This window comes from Acanthisitta chloris, unplaced genomic scaffold (assembly GCF_000695815.1).
Source record: "Acanthisitta chloris isolate BGI_N310 unplaced genomic scaffold, ASM69581v1 scaffold20348, whole genome shotgun sequence".
NCBI lineage: Eukaryota > Metazoa > Chordata > Aves > Passeriformes > Acanthisittidae > Acanthisitta > Acanthisitta chloris.
In genome coordinates, this window is record NW_008688929.1 from 27,981 (window position 1) to 45,602 (window position 17,622).

Here is a 17,622-nt window from a genome sequence, read left to right on the forward strand (position 1 = left end):
TTCATCTTTTACTGATTATCAGTGTGAATTCTTGCTGTTGCATAGTGCTTAAGCACTTCTGGAAAAATAAACCAGGTAATTTCTTCCAAAATAGTGCTTCCCTGGAGAGGAATGGGCACTTTTTTTTTTCCAAGGCACTTCTTAAATTACCCCTTCTCAGGAGAAAGTCAACTCCTCCTCACAGACTCAAACTGAGCGTCATCAATGTGTGGGACATTTTTCTAGAATGCAAGTTACAAGTTGTCAAGCAAATGATAAAGTTTCTTTTGCATTAGCAGCTAGTATGCTGACATATTTAAAGATGATCATCCTTAATTCTTTTATTCACTATGGAAATTACTATATGCACTTTTTCCTGAAGTAACTTTGTCTTCTCATTCTGTGACAGTTTGATATGACACAGTATCCTAAAAATGTTTTGGAAAATCTTCATGGCTGAAATATGTGGGTATTAGTTCTAACATCCCCAAAAATTTGAAGAGGTCAGAAACTGGAGCAGGTATTAAAGTAAATTACTCATTTTCTGGCTCATAACTTCAGTTTTCGCTTGACTTTCATTAGCAGCTGAATGTCTCAGGTCAGAAAAATCTCCAAAGCTTTCTGTAAGTTATTGTAATTGCTGTTCTCCCTTCAGAGTACCAGCAATGAAGCAGAGGATTGGAAATGTCTGTAGGAAGAAGAGCAGCCCAATTGCTTTTGCTGGTTTTGTCTTGAATCAATGCTTTTAATTCCTCACCTATGCAAGTATCAGATTTTCTTTCTAGCTTAGAAAGTTCTCTCTAGCAATGAAAGTTGCCAGTATTTGATAAAAGGTGTGTCTACCTTGGAAAATAGTTTTTAAACTCTGTTGGGTAAATTGATAAAGCAACACTGCTGGGTTAGTCAACGCTTCCTAACTGCCAAGCGTGCTGGTGTAGGGGAAATGGGAAGGGTGAGAGAGTGGAGTAGCAGGAGCATCATCTGTGTGGAAGATACATTACACTTCTTCTTCCTCAGACACAACTGAGAGCAGCTGCTCACCAGGGCTTCAGTAAGCAATCTGGAGTTAAGCAGCCAAATACTGCAGAATGGTTTTTTCCTACTAGTAGAGTAAAATCAGGAAGCTAAGTTGGAATATCAATGGGAGGGTGAGGGTGTTTAAACACTTTCTGTCCTTATGTTTGAATTGTACACAATCTCTTTTTATTTCCATTTAGATTGTTTCAAAAGTTTTACAAAGTGTTTTGCAAAGTATATAAAATACACACAGGCACTTCCACATCCAAGGTTAGGCAAACAGGGTCAAACATGCTGCTGAGTGGAAGAGAAGTGGCAGCTACACATACCAGAGAAAACCCCAGTTTCTACCGATGTGCCATGGGATGTTTGCTGCCCACAGGGAGCAGATAGTCTTATTTAATTGCATCTCCGCTGAAGGGCTCGACAAGGTGTGTTATGCTCCATTTATCTCTTTCCAGAGTCAGCACTGAAAAGTAGGAATTTATATTTCTGTTAGCTGATGTTCTGCATAACGCAGCAGGACGTGAGCATATATGGCCTAAAATGCGAGCAGGTGCTGCTGAGCATGACTCCAACATAAAATGTACACCTTGTAGTACACAAACAAAGAGAAAAGCCACAGCATCTGCATTTTTAGGGTAACAGACTCTTAGCTGATGTGCAACAGCTGCAGCTTCCCAGTAGTGTGTTGCATACAGGCCCTGGGAGGGGCTTTGGCATGGTGTGCCCATGCCTCCCAGCAGCCACGGGCCCCAGGCCCGTGTTCCTCAAGTGTTCCTCAGGTGTGGCACACTCCTGTGCTCTTGACAGGCATCCTTATGGGCCCACTGCCCCTCGCTGGGTGCACCATGCTGCTCTTGTGGAACAGAAACAGACAGCACATTTATTTGCCCAATGTCAGCCTCCTGCCATCTCTCAGTGGGCACCAGGATGTGGCGTGGTACATCCTGCACCAGCCTATCTGCACTGCAGAACATAGCTGGTCCTTTAATGACAATAGCTCAAGCCTTTCTCTTATTTCTTTTTGTGTTGAGGGAGCATGTCTTTGTTTTTTCCTTTTATTTCTGCCTTCTATGGATCTTATCCTACAGGCGTAGCTAAGTGTGATTTACATGTAGACTATGGACAAATTTGGGCCTTGATCCACATAAGAGTTACTAAACAGGCAGGTAAGAAACAGAAAGTTCCACTGCAGGCTCTAAGGAGATAAAAAGATTGAGAAAATCCCCTAAGAAATTCAGTCACAATCCCTAATGTCAGTAAGCAGGCAGTAGCACCTCTATGTTGCACAGAAATTAAATCCTTTCCGAGTTACAGATACTTAAAAGTACAAATAGTACAAGTACAGAGTAGTATGCTGGTAGACTGAAAATATGCTGAGTTTTAATCCAAACATTGATTCTCCCATGTCTCAAATGATTATGGCCTTTCCATCTGAAGTGCATATTAACTCCACAGTATAGCTACACTGCCACTGGTATAGCACCAGAGAAAAGTTGCCTGCTGCTTCATTTTGTTGTTGTTAGGAAAGGGGTGTCAAGGGTTGTAAAGTGTCTGGCCTAATCTGTTGCCCTACTTTAAACAGAACCTGAGTGAAGGCAATCACCTTCTCCTTTTCCCTGGGTTTGGTATGTGCCATAGTTTCTTACAGAAACTGCCAAGGCTGTTGTCATCAGTCCCATATTATGAAAAAACCCTCTAGGTTGACTGCAATTAGCCTTGTAGAATTGAGTTTATCATTCCACTGGACATTAGGTGGTTGCCCATAAACTTGCTCACTGATACCAAAGGTAAATCTGAATCACAAGTAGAAACAATAAACTGATATGTTTTATACAGAATTATTTAAATAGCTGTGTAAAATCTTACTGTGGATTGTATTTCTTTTCAGCCACCATGTATATAATGTTCACAGAATTTTACTGGAACTTGACTGGAGCACATACTGCCTTTGAAAAAACTTGGAATTTTTATGAGAACCCACATTCAGAAAATATTAACATCTGGTTTGTGTCAGCAGCACACTTGAATTTCATATGTTCACTGTTACCTGTAAGGATAAAGACATATAATAAGCATATGTGAAGGAAAGATTCTATGATTATCATTTTATCTGAATAACTACATCTGTTTCTTTTCATAGAGAGAAATTCTAGAACAGCAACAGCAGGAGAGATATGACACAAGTTTTCGTAGTATGTGTATGTTCTGTGATCAAGAATTCACAGGAAACAGGTTTGTTTATTGCCCTGTTTGCATTTAGTTTGTTTTTTCTCATATGGACTCAGCATCTTTGTTTAGGGTTTTAATGTCATCAAACCAGTCAGTGCTTAACAGTAGGACTGAGAAATAATTTTAAGTTATATTTTAAGTATTTCCTTCAAATGCAGTGCCATTTTAAATAGACCCTGTCCTACTTCTCAATCCTTTTTATTTATTCCAGTACAGCTTTTTATACTACACAGTAAGCTGGGGTTGGGAACTAACCATTTTAAAGAGAGAGAGGTTTTTTGGCAGTTGTTTTGGTGGCAAGGAGAGCTCTTTAAGCCAGTATGATGGTTAAAAAAATGTTTCCATCCAGTTGTACATATTCTTATTTAAACCTCACCAAACCAGTGTCAATTTGAATATCAAATTAAAAAGAAATGAGGAAGATTTGATTGAGAATGGGGGTGCTTTGCAGCATCAGTCAAGTGTGAGCAAGAATTGCATCAAAGTGCTCACTCCAAAGAAACTGTTCATACACAGTAAATCAGTTTCAGCTGGAGGGACTGAATGTGTTCACATGGGTAGTTCTGGTACTCTGGAGGTGTAGAGGAACCCGGGGTTATGTCCCTGCAGGTCATCTCAATGTTGTGTGAGTGTCCTGTGCTCTTTACTGTCTGGCCCCCCAGAACTTCATCTGCTGCTTACTCTTGAGTCTGAGAGGATAGAAGGTGTGGTTTGAAAATCATGTATGAACTGTGGTAAAAGCAAGTGTCAACACTTGGATATTTCTTCAGCCCCAAAAGCAGAAGCTGAGGCATGTAGAGAGACTGGGCACCTAAGAAATTAACCAGTATGTCTCTATCAAAAAAATATCTTATTTGAACATCCATTATGTTAGTTTGTGTGTACTTTTGAGTGCCATTCATGTTGCTAGTGCTGTGTGAAGCAGTAGTGATGTAAAAGCATAACACATCCAAGAATTTCTGCTCTGCTAACCAGCATAGAGAAAACTGACAAATGGCTTTTTAGAATGTTTCTCAAGAGGGTTGTTTGAAATGTGATTTGTTTCTACAAGTTAATGACTGAGCTTTGCTAACAGTGAGGGTCAAAATAAACTATACTGTAATTTTCATTTAAAGGATTATATTTCATGCATGCAGATTGAGCAGTTCAAATGTCGCTGAACATTGGGCAGAGATGAAATTGAACACTTCCTGTTTCAATAAAGTTGCATTTTTTCTTCCTAGCATTGGCAGCAAGACTATTATTGTTTATTTAATGTTGGCTTTTATGCATTTTTAGAGCAATTGTTGTATTTCAAGTCACTAATTGAATAGTTCTCATATATATCCAAACATATATAATGTTCTATATGAATGTCTTTTGTAGATCTGTCCTTCTCAATCATATGGCAAGAGAACATGCTTTTAACATTGGGCTGCCAGATAACATTGTGAATTGCTGTGAGTTTTTGGCTGTATTACAGGAGAAGCTAGACAAGTAAGTAGTGTTTTATTTGGTTGGGTTTTTTTAATAGACTTGGGTCATATTTTTTTAACCTTGGAAACAGGTTAGGTTAAAATTAATTCAACATTCATGGTTAGTTAAGAAGAAACAGGGAGATAATGTAAGTTTATTGTGAGTTCTCTTAGAAGTCTTTTTGTTGACTTATTAAAAGCTAATTCATAACAATTCATAGTTTGTGTTTGCTGGAAAAATGAAGTCACACACAGTGCTTTAGTTATTGTTATGCATTGCACAGTTTCTATTGACTTTTATAATAGTATGTGCCTTTTTCTCGTAACTGTTAGCATTAGTCTTCTTTATCATCATAACAATGTTTTTGCTCATCGTCTCTTTAATCACTGAAGTTTGTGTGCCAATCTTTATTTGCCTCTATATATCATTCATGTAGGATGTTTGGTCTCTCCCTTCTGTACTGCTTACAGAGTACATACCAGAGCTGAAGGGGATAGATATATGTTAGCTTTTTCCAGAAATTAAGATGTATTAAGAATGCCTTTTCTTTCATCATTGGTGTTGCCTAATGCACTGAATTATCATGCTCACTGATAATTTGCAGCTCTACTATTTATCAGTAGGACCTGAGGCTTTCAATTAGTGAGATTTTCTCAAAGCCAATCCTCTCTGTAGTTAATACACATGCTGAAATTGTGTCCAGAACAGTAAAAGGCCACTCCTCCTACTGCTAAGAATAGACTTAATAGCTATGCTAGTTGAATAGCACCTGAAAATAAATTATTAATAGGAGAAAAGTTTTGTTTTAGGCAAATATGACTACATTGTGTGTGGTTTTTTCCAATAAATTTTCTATTTCATTTACCTTGCTCTCACCTACTTAGGATCGATCTTACTGTATATAACTCCAGTTTATTTAATGCTATTATCTTGTACTATTTGCATTTTAACTGGTTGACCTGTTTACCTTTTTCTTATAGTTTGCAGTGTTTATACTGTGAAAAATTCTTTAGAGACAAAAACACACTTAAAGATCACATGAGAAAAAAGCAGCATCGCAGAATTAATGCCAAAAACAAAGAATATGACAAATTTTATATCATTAATTACTTGGTAAGTAGTTCTATGAATAATTAGTAAGTTGACTAAAGAGATACAGGCAATATCTTGTTCAAAGTGAGTAATTCCACACCAGCAATTAGTATATAGGTCAAAAATCAAGTGAAGGACTCTTAAATCTGCTCATTCACGGTATGATATTCTGGATAATTTTTAAACTAAGCACTAGTAAACATTTGTTGTTGAGAACTGATTTTGAGAGATGCAAGAATGAAGCTTGAAGATACACTAATCATTATGTCATTAGTGCTCAGTCTCTGCTTTAATAACCAGAAAGAAAATGAGATAGAGCAATGAAGTAAATGGAAGTCTAACTTGTATTCTATTGGCTTTGAGCTCATTTTCTACAAACCTTAAGCTGGAAGTGTTCTTCAGAGTATGAATGAAAGGCAAAGAGGAGGAAAATGAAAGATATGCAGATGAAAGAAAAAGCATAATTTTTAGCCTCCAGGTAGGTGTATGTTGCTAAATATTTTTTTATCTGAGACCTGTGAGAGTGTGGACACCTGTATGTAACAGATTTTCACTATTGCAGCTTGAGAACATAAGAGCTGCCTTCAACTTACAAACATAGGAGCTGCTTCAAAAGCATAACCCTTTATTTTTGCACAAAGGAAAAAAAGATTAAAAGGAAGAACCTCAGTTTGTTCACTGGGAGTTCAGTCGATTGGCCTTTACATTGTAAGGAGAAAACATTCTGTACTGCACATACGTGGTCTGCAGTAGATCATATTACAAGTGATAGGATGGGGTTTTTTTTCTAGCTGAGTCTATATTCAGTAAATTCTAGATGTTACTCCAGGTCTGCTTTCTCTAATGACTCGATGTAGTGATTTTGCTTCCTCTCCCCTGGCACCTCACAACTTGCTAGAAGATATTTTTAGATTTTAATGTGTACTATCAAGCTTTACTGACTTATGAACAAGTGTTAAAGGTCTGTGTTTCACGTTGCTCTAAATGTCCAGGGGAATTAGACAATTTTACAGACACAGACATGGTTTACACATCTTATCTGAAATGATAGATGTAGTGTTTCAAAATTTGCTACTGATTTCACCTTAACCCAAAGATATAGGCATACAATTTACCTATTTTTGTATGTTTCCACAGAAGTGTGAATTTTGATCTTTATATATGCCAGTTTGATCAAGGGTTTTTTCACCATAAAGAGACTATAAAACTAAGTAGGTCTCTAATGATAAACATCAATATTGTCACAGTCTTACCCACTTTACCTTTAGGATATGCACCATAAAGTTTTTCTGTCAGCAACTGGATCTTAAGTTATTGAAATGCATAGTTCCTTATTACAACCATCTTACAGACATTATTATCCTTTTTTTATAATTTTCCATTACATATTCAGCAAGCACTGCATAAAATAGTCTTACTAAGCTGGAACTGGCAGTTTCCTTTATTTTGTGGCTTTTGTACTGAGAGGTTTTAAGGGCTTTTTGTTCAGATGGCCTGTGAATGTCTGCTGAATTGCCTCATGATCTTCTGGCCAATTCTTACTTGTCTTTTTAAGCTGATGGCAGAGCTCCCATTGATTTCATTTATAGCAGTAGGCTTGCCTGCCTTCATCCTTTTGCTCCATTCTGCTTTTGACTTCACTTGTGTTTGTAGAGCACTTGTCAGAATCTGTTTTCATAACATAAGTTACATTTTCTGTCTGTGTGCCGGTACTTCCCTCCCCTGAATTTCCAATTTGGCATAGCAATGAGTAATAAAAGTGCAAATTCCTTTTAAATATTTTGATAATCTGTGACTTTATATGACTTCTGTCATGATCTACCTCTGTATCATTTATTTGTCCACCTCCATATCACTGACACACTCTGTTGCTCACAGGTTAGCATTAAGATAAATTACACATGATCCTGAGTAGGAGGGGAAGCCTTTTTTTGTCATGTGCTTGATAGATTTCTTTCATAAGCAAGTATCAAAAGCTTATTATTAGATAGTTATTTTGAATTACAGAGGGAGTTTTGCAATTATGCAAATGACTTGCAAGGCAGTGGGGTCACTTCCTCAGTGATTTGGAGGTCTTTTGTCACTATTGTGGAAGTGTGGAAGATGATACCAATCCTATTCAGAGAGGCTTGAAGTATAAAGTGAAAGAGACCAACTGATAGTGGAGGGTGAAGAACTGAGCAATAATGAATCCATGATATACATATATATATATAGGTTACCTTACTTTTCTTTCCTCAAAAAACAGCTTCCAAGCTTCCAACCTAATTTTCTTGTTACTCTGCTTGTGTTATCCTGTGGCCCTATGACTCACCTTGCACGAAGAGCTAAGTAAAAATGAAGAGGGAAGAACTTTTTGGTACCTGCTGGGGGCCATAAAAGAACAGAAGGCAGTATTAAAACTTATTCTCGGCCCGAGAATTGAGGCAGATCCAGAGTGACAGGGCCTTCCCTTCTGTATTCACCTGATTGTTACCAGCAGCACTTTCAGTATAGAGTATCTTTGTATGTAGGAAGCACAAATGTCTATTTTCAAATTGGCTAGTAGTGTGTATCTCTGGTATGTAACATCACTATAATGAATGCACTTATGACTAAGCTAGGCAGATGAAAAATGATACTTACAGTAAGCTAGAGAACTTGTTTCATAAAGCCTTTACTTTTCCTCAAAGATATAAAGGTGTTTTCTCCTTGTTGCCAAGCCCTAGATCATCTGTATTATCTGTTGGGGGCCGGGGGAAGTATGTTTTACTATGGGAGCTACTACCTATATTTAGCATGTTTTTGACTTACACAGTGTGTATTTTGTAAAATAGTAAAGGGAAACCCTTTGTTAGCTGATGATAGTTCAAGAATTAATAAAATCCCCCAAGTGGGGCAATGTTTCACATTGAAATCCATCCAATGTGTTTGGGGAAAGGCCATCTCTTGTACCGGATAGAGCATCTCTAGTTCTGCAGCAATATAAAACAACTCAGATAATCATAGCAAGACAGGTGAGGAGAAGGGCAAGAGGACATTTTCAGGGGAAAGCAGCATCTGTTTGGAGTTTCTGAGCTCCACATTCCTGTAACTCTATTTGCATGTAGTTTAGTAACTTCTCTTTAGGGAAAACTGCTTGAAATACCAGCTGCTGTTTCCAGTTTCTCTCATCTCAGCAATTCTTTTCAAGCTGGGGTATGTTGCCTCAGTGAGGCACACAGACCATCTCCCTGTAGAGCTGGTACTCAAGTTGAGAAGGTAAATTGTCAGTGAGACAATTCAGCTCTGTGCATTTAGACTTATTTTTGCAAGCAGAAATAATCAAACCACACACATTTACATTCTCTCCTCACTTTTCTGTAGGATCATCCTCTCTGAGAGGTACACAGTAAGTATTTAAAAGAAAAAGTTGGTTTTCCTTGGATGTATAGAATGGCCTTCAGGTTTTTTTAATTACTCATTTTCTACTGTTTGAACTATCAACAATGTCAAGTCTGGGTTTTTTCTGATTTTATTAAGAATTTCTTGGGATTCTCTAGAGATGATTGCTAGGAGCTCTTGTATCTAGGATGAAAGAGCAAAAAAAAGTTGACTGCTTAACAAAGGCACCCTTGGTCTCAGAAGCCCATCAAGCTGTAGAACTGAAAAAGGGAGTTTAAAAAAAAAAAAAAAAGAGAGCAACCTGAAAGAGTTTTAAGAATGCTTCAAAGAGCTCTTTCCCACCCAATTGCTCAGCTTCAGTCTCTTGGCACTTTCATCACAGTGTCCCTAGTTATCAATTCACCATGCAGTTCTACAGCGATACAAGATCTGGTTAGCTTTTTCCTTTTTCCTTTATTTTTCTCCTCTGCATATAAATAGATGAGGGAAACAGAGACCTCTTACAAGATCCCTCTCTGCCTTCTTCACAGAAACACCATAAAGAAACAGCAGCAATAACAAAGCCTGTGCATGGTTTTTCCTTTTCACCTTTAATTAAAAGGTGAAGCTTATTACTGGCTGCTGTTTTGAACATATTCTTTTGTGCTCATATACTTCAGGCTAGTAAGGAAAAAAACTGTGAGCATTTGTCTCCATTCTGCAGTGGTTGTGAGCCACTATGTGCTCATTAAGGTGTTACATTAGCAGACATAAGAAACTAGCCTGCAGCTGGGAGAACATGTGGTGAGAGGTGTTAATGGCTTCATGTTATCTCACAGTAATGGTGACATTAATGATTCTCCCCTCTAACTCAGTTTACACACTACCATGTAGCATCACTGAATTAATTACAGAATTCTCATTTTGCAGTATATGGTGACATTATTGTCTAGAGACAATTGTTTATCATTTTCCTGATAGACACTAACAGCTTTAAAATTTCTCATTAAATTGTTAAACGATTAATATCCTTTCCTTCTTGTTCCAAACAACCATAAAGGCAATAATAGTACTTGTTACTAAGAATTTTATTAAATGTAGTTATTAGAATCAGTATTTGAGTAAAATTAATGAAAGTGTTATCTTTTTATTAGCAGCCTTTTTTAATGGGGACAAGATCCTCAACTATGATCTTTGTGAATCTTTCACAGCCATCAAAAGTATGGGTTCAAAAATACTGTTCTGATTACTGGTTATTTTTAAAATCAGGAACAATCAGAGGAAAGGAAAACACAACTAAAGATCACTGCTGGTATTTCAGTAGTGCTTAGCTTTTTATTGCCTGTTATTTATATCTCAGGCTGAGAGTGCTTGCCATTGTGCTGAACACTGCACAAATATATTGTGATATACTTTGTGCTGAAGGTTTTTAAGATATAAATAAGCAACACAAAAAGTAAAAGGAAGATCAGAACACCATGAATAGACGTGCTTAAAGTCACATCTGAGACGAGGATGGAAGAGAAACTGGAGTCTGGCTCAAGAGATCTGTGCCCTGGCTCACACTGCCTTTCTGGAGTCCTCCATAGCTAAGTTTACACCCTGTGTTTTCACTGAGACAACCTTGTACAAGGTATGAGCACTGACTGGTGTAGCTGTGCCAACTGAAGTCTCAGGTGTGACAACTGCATTGTTTAAGCAGCATGTGCTGCATGAAGAGCAAGGTAGACAGATTGGATCGAGCAAGTGTGATGGCAAACTTGAGACAGCGATAACACACCCACCTCAGGAACATCTTGGTAGTGGTGCAACACTCTGGAATTTGGTGAGAACTTGTGACAAATCATCTTTCCAGATGTAGGGTGGAGAATGCCCCATTAAAAGACAAAAATAATTGTGGGGGTTTTAAATATTACTAAAGCAGTGTTGTATGACTAGCTTTAACTCACAGAAATACCAAAGTGATCCAAAATAAGGTACTGGTTGTGACTTCTGAGATGTTCATTCAGTTGATTGACAAACATGATATGAATCAGGAAATGGTTTTTTGTTTTCTTTTCTTTTTTCTCCCCAGGAATTTGGAAAGTCCTGGGAGGAAGTGCAGTCAGAGGACGACCGGGAATTACTTGATAACCTAGAAGAGTAAGAGTTACTTATGTGCCCATTACAAAGACTTGCAAGACCATTAGTTTTGAAAGTAGTTACAGGGAAAATGCTGTGCATAGTTAGTACATAGTTAAAATTCTTTTAAGCCAATCAAATCAGCTCCAAATTGGTCTCATTAAAAACACTTCTCAGCAGTAAGGGCTGTAAACTTCATATTTCAACCAAAAACCTTTTTTTTTTTTTGTTTGCCTAGAGCTCAAACACAAGAGCCTTTCAGGTTTATAATGATGTAGAGGAAACGGATCGGTTTTTCTTTTTGTGCAAAAAAAATTTGAATGATTTTTGCTCAAATTTAAAAATCAAGGCATAAAAAATGTCAGCATGAGACAGAAATTGTATGAAAAAAACCTGATAAAAAGGTAATAACTAGAAATTAAAGCAGGATTTCAAAGGAAGCTTCTCAGCAGTGCTGATTGAGGGCAACACCCACCTCCTTTGCATTCTTCTGTGGCCCAGGCCCTCAGATCACTGCAGAGGTGACTTTCTTGGTCATAGAAAATCGAGTAAGAAGGAAGTAGTTTATGGGTATCAGGGTCCCTGATCTTCCTAGTTCTGTGACTTGAGCTTAATTTAACTTGATTATACCTGACTGCAGTAATATTTCTATCTTTCAGCAGTATGAGGGATTTAAGTTGGTCAAATACTCTGTGTGTGCATGTCTAAATGTAGCATAAATGAGTGTCTCTTTCAGGAGTAATTAATATATAAGTGAGTAACAGAATGAACTCTGCCTGATGATTATTACTTTGGCTAATGTATAGAAAGATTTGAAAGGTTTAAAAGAATTTTATAAGACTTATAAAAGTCACTGGAAAAAAAACACTGAAAACAATATTCGATGACTTGCCAAACTGGATAGAAATTGTAGTTAATATGCTGTTTGTTAGTGCAGACAGATTCAAGTAGGACTTAATGCCTGTCTGCACAGGAATTACCCAACAGTAACTGCTCAGTTATTCTCAAATTTGTATTTTTTTAGGCTGTAAACCAGATTGTAATCATGTATCCAGCTATAAATTCACACTGTGTCTTCCATGCCTTTAAAGTATTCAGTTTCTCTGGATTTATTTCTAGTGCTGTGACTGCAGAATCTGAACTGCTCTTTCACAAAATGTCTCTTCTGTTTTCCACAATTAAATGAATCTTTTTGACTTTTAACCAAAAGAGACTGGTCTGACTGGGAAGAGCATCCTGTATGTGCAGTTTGCCTGTTCTGTGAACAACAAGCAGACACTACAGAAAAACTGTATGTTCACATGCAGGTAAGACTTGTTTTAAATGACAGTTTTTTCATCACTTTGGAATTAAAAATTAGGTTTGTAGCGTCTTTGTTAAGATCAAATCAGCTGCTGCATTAGAATGCCCTCTTCAGCACAGAACTGAAGTACTGCATGCAGTATCTGCTCCCTAAAACATGCAGATGAGTCAAGTTTTACATTATGAGTATGACTGGCTATTACTTGTGAGTATATAGACTGATCCAAGCAGTAGTGAAGTAGCATCTTCAATATCATAGAAACTTGAGGATTTAATATATTTAATGGTTAGCATCTGTGTTTCAGTTTTAATAAACTATTTAACGGGAGTGTTAGTGTTTGACAGAATATGAAAGTTCCTGATGAAACAAAACTTTTGAGGTTTGTTTTATATATTAATGTTTGTGTGTCTAGATGTGTATGTCTGTGTCTATGAAAAGCTGAGCTGTTTTTAACTTGGTATAGTAGAAGTGATGGAAATATATTTTTTCTTTGCTATTTTTTTTCCTCCAGAAATCACATGGATTTGACTTTCCTAAAATAAAGTCAGAGCACGGTGAGTAAGAGGTGCTGTAATTGTCAGCATTTGCCACTAGCGTGGAGAAAACCACATCATAAGAATAGTGGAAAACAACTTTATCAGGTTTATTTCTGTATGGACATTTAACTTTTCCATTATGGAAACTGTTTCTGCCAGCTTACAAAAGCAAGCCAAGAGTACTTTATTTGTCTGGAACTGTTGTAAGTGCCAGGGACGTGTGCTGTTTTCTTTAAAACCATTGGATTCTTTTGCAGAGTAGCTTCTACAAATACCTGCCCTATGAGTCCCAGGTCTGGATGCTGGAGCTCTGGGACTGTTGTTATGCCTGTTAACACTTGATTGCAAGTTAGAAGGCTGTACTCGACCTTTGTTTGGCCAATGTTTGCTTTCAGCTGTAGAATAGAACCATTTAGGTTGGGAAAGAACTCTTAAGATCACTGAGGCCAAATGTTAACCCAGCACTGCCAAGTACTCCACTAAACTCTGTCCCTAAGTGTCACATCTAGATGTCTTTTAAATACCTTCAGGGATGGTGACTCAACCAACTTCCCTGGGCCTGTTCCATGCTTGCCAAGCCTTTTGGTGAAAACAATTTTCCTGCTATCCAAATCAAGCCTCCCCCTATCACTTGTTACTTGGGAGAGGAGACTAACCCCTACCTGGCTACATCCTCCTTTCAGGTAGTTGTAGAGAATTGATAATATCTCCCCTGAGCCTCCTTTTCTCCTGCCTACACAGGGGGGAAATGATTGCCCTAGTCCCACTGGCCACACTATTTCTGATACAAGCCAGGCAGCCATTGTCCTTTTTGGCAACCTGGGCACACTGCCAGCTCATGTTCAGCCAGCTGTTGACCAGCACCCCCAGGTCCTTTTCCACTGGGCATCTTTCCCAAGCCTGTAAGACTGCATGGGGTTGTGTGACCCAAGTGCAGGATGTGACACTTGAACATCATGCACTGGCATCCTGCCCCAGGCTCTTCCCTGGTGAGCCTCATTTTATCCCTTTCTTGCTTCAAATCCAGTTTAAAGCTCTCTTAATGAGCCCTGCTAACTCCTGTGCAAAGATCCTTTTCCCTCTTCAAACAGGTGTACCCCATCTGTCACCAGCAGGCCTGGCATCATGTAGACCCACCTATGATCAAATAAACCCAAATTCTTCCAGTGACACCAGGCTTGGAGCCAGGTATTGATGTGCTGGCTCTTCATGTTTCATCCCTCATTGTTCCCTGCAACTGGAAGGACAGAGGAGAGCACTACTTATGTTCCTGATCTCTTAACCAGTTGTCCCATCTTTTTTTCTTTATGGAAGTGGTTTGATGCAGGGCACAGGCTGGATTAACCTCGGCAACACCTCCATGCTGGATGAACCATTGCTCTTGTCATTGTTGGATTCCACTTTTAGAGCCTCACACCTATTACACTAGAGCACCTGGAGGTGGGGCAGTCACGGAGGAGTATGGATTTGTCACCATTGTCCCTTGTCCCTTCAGTCACTGTGCTCAGGCAGGGAATTCTCCGTATCATGCATTCTGTCTGCCTGTTAGGCCCGTTCCAGGGAAGGCAGGGTGTGATTCCAGCAGTCAGTCTCTCTCATTCCCCAGTATTCCTCAACCTACTTGCCTTCTCCCTGAGCTCTGTCTCTAAGCAGAGAGACTTAGACTGAGTATTTGCAGTTTTTACATTAAAAGAAGGATTAGTTCCCCTGCAGCTAGGAAAAATCATTCGTTCAGTTAATTTGCTATGTTACCACATTCAGGCAGTGCTGGTCTTCAGTAAACTTGTATCAATCTTTAGGCTTAATCCAAGAAAGCATTTTTAAATTCTTACATTTTCCAAGCACTTGTTTGCTGCCATCTCTCCTAGGTCTGAACTTCTATCAGCAAGTGAAGCTAGTGAACTTCGTCAGAAGAGAAATCCATCATCGTCGTTGCTACAACTGCCAGGAGAAATTTCAGTCCAAAGGAGAATTGATAAATCATATGGAAGAGACCAAACACATTACATTCCTGCCAGCCAGGTCTACATGGGATCAACCACAGTAAGGGCAAACATGTTTCTTCCAGCATTTATACTTTTACTTGATAATGTCTGTGAAACAATAAGTTGAAAGTTCTGGTTTTTGCCAATGCAACAGTGCCCTGACCTCCCAAGCTCTACTGACCCCGATAAAATAATAAGTGGTCTCAAAACTACTCAGAATTACAAATCTCTGTACAGTCTGAAGCTGCAGTTGACACAGGATACTGCTTTTCTAGTTGCATCCAGGATGCACTGACCCTCTATGTGGGATCTGCACGGTCAGTATGCTAGAGAAGTTAGTCGTTGCAAAATTGTTCTAGAACCAAATCACATCCCTTCTTTTGCATGTCTAATGTAGATATATGCATGAGGTCTACCCAACTGCAGGCACCAGAAAAAGTTGGTTGTTTACCCATAGTATTTTCCTTGGAAAATGAAGAGAGAACGTAACAAAACACTAGTGCAGATTCTAAGTAGGCTGAATAGGTCCTGGGGATGATGCTCTACTGGGTGGTAGAACACAGTGAGTGTTCTAACTCAAACACTTCTGTTCACCATTTCTTATGGTACAAACCTGGATCTGTCTCAATTGTGACAGCATCTGGCTGAAGAAATAGGGGGAAGGGCTTGTCGTCAGCTTTTCTCTCTGACTCTTCTACCTTGTACATACCAGTTGATTTTTTTTTGGGGTGTGCTGTTCACTGTCATTCCAGACAACCACACTTGTTCCTTTTTCCTTTTTTAAAAAATCTAATCTCAGCCCCTCAAAGAAAATATGTGACTATCCAAGAATTATGTCTTGTTGCTTTCAGGTATTATTTTCCTACCTATGAAAATGATACACTCCTGTGCACTCTGACAGACAGTGAAGATGTGATAACTGAGGATCAAAGTGAAGAAGTCCCTGTTGTAAGTGAAGATATAGCCAATCTAAAAGCTCTCAAGCAGAGCAGTATTTTAAACCAGCTCCTGTGTAAAGAGAACAAAAGTCAGAAGAAATTTTGACCTTGAAGGACAGTTGTTGACTTTTGAGTGTTTCTTCTTCAAGACAAAAACAATACATTCTTACACTAATATTGGAATACAGTTTAACTATTACATATTATTAGCACTGGGCAAATATTGTATGAAAGTGAATGCTAAATAAAATTTGTGTTTGAACTTTGTTGGTTTATCTTCCTTTAAATTTTACCTTTATTTTAAAAGTGAGTGATGGATTTTCTGTTTGGCTTTTCAAATACTGTTAGTATTATTCACAAATTTTTCATCTCTTTAATTTTTTTTTATTAATAAATCAGAATTTGAGTTCTATTTTAAGGCCATCTTGTGAAAGGCACAAATAATTGATACAATGTGTCATGACATATGAGCCAATGAGTGAATCTTCTATGTGTTATTGCTGTTAGAGGACACATGAAAAATTTAATTCTTGGTCTGTTATGTATTTTTAAGCTTAGACCTTCTGCAAAGTGAAAACAGATCTGTATATCTCTATTATTTATCAGCAATGTATAAGATATATGGTGCCTGTTCTGAAAACTAGCTCAGAAACATCAGTAAAGCTCTGCCTGGCCCTTGGATATCTGACTGCAGGGAAAACTGCCAATCTGAAGCTTAAAAAAGCCATAGGAACAATTGCAGTATTGGTTGCATCAAAAATCCAAACAATTTAAAATAGACTTCTTGTATGGTCCTGAACTGATATGTAAAAGAATGACTTAGGGGATTCCAGACACATAAATCCAAATTAAATCCTCAAAATTTCAAGTCCAGAAAAGTTACCATATTTCCTTCAATACTGAACAATAAAGTTCCCAAAGTAACAGAAGGTCTTCAGCATGTCCAGAAAGCACCTCAGTCTTGATAGTGCAAAGCTGCTCAGAGCATAGGTCCTGCTAGGAAAATCCAAAGTATTTCTGCCTCTCACCTCTGAAATCTTAAGTAGTTCCAGAGTTCCAGTTTAGCTTTCCATAATATGTATCACTGCTTTCTGGCAGCACATTCTTTTTTCTGCTTTAGGTCAGTGTTAGAGCACTTGCTGAAAGGATGGGAGTCTCAGCTCAGTGCCCTTCCCTGCCTGAGAAGATTCAAAGCCACAGCTTTGCTGTTGCACAGCTCTCTTTACCTGAAGTGCATTGCTGTCAATAAGAGTTGTTGTTGTTTGTCTTTTTATGGTGATTGAGAATTTTAAAGCAGTCCCTGGGAGCAAGGGCCAAAGAGCAAATCTTTACTCATGTACTGCTAAGCCTCCATATCCAGCCTAATTCCCCCTGCAATCTATTTGCATCAGTGTCTATATATTTGCATTGTACTAGTTTTCTCCTGCCATTACACATCACCCTCTAGCACCTCTCTTTGCTTCCACTCTTCTATTTTCTCTTGGGCCCAGGTGCTCTGGAGATAAGTTAGAACAACAGGATGCTGAAAATGTGTTAAGACAGATCAGCCACTTAACTGCACAATGAAACAGAGACAGAAGCAATATATAACTTTGTCAAGAGGAAATGGGATAGAAGTA

General features: G+C 38.3%; 1 protein-coding gene across 1 annotated transcript in view; it reads left to right on the forward strand.

Annotated features, from left to right (window-relative positions):
- The window catches only part of ZNF277 (zinc finger protein 277), a 29,352-nt gene extending 13,084 nt beyond the window's left edge, over positions 1–16,268 (forward strand). The window contains exons 4-11 of the mRNA XM_009081235.1: positions 3,143–3,234; positions 4,597–4,707; positions 5,667–5,799; positions 11,195–11,262; positions 12,452–12,548; positions 13,056–13,098; positions 14,949–15,123; positions 15,917–16,268. Coding sequence (XP_009079483.1) covers positions 3,143–3,234; positions 4,597–4,707; positions 5,667–5,799; positions 11,195–11,262; positions 12,452–12,548; positions 13,056–13,098; positions 14,949–15,123; positions 15,917–16,109 — 912 coding nt within the window. The 3' untranslated portion in view covers positions 16,110–16,268. The remainder of the gene's footprint in view (positions 1–3,142; positions 3,235–4,596; positions 4,708–5,666; positions 5,800–11,194; positions 11,263–12,451; positions 12,549–13,055; positions 13,099–14,948; positions 15,124–15,916) is intronic.
- Positions 16,269–17,622: the final 1,354 nt, after the last annotated feature.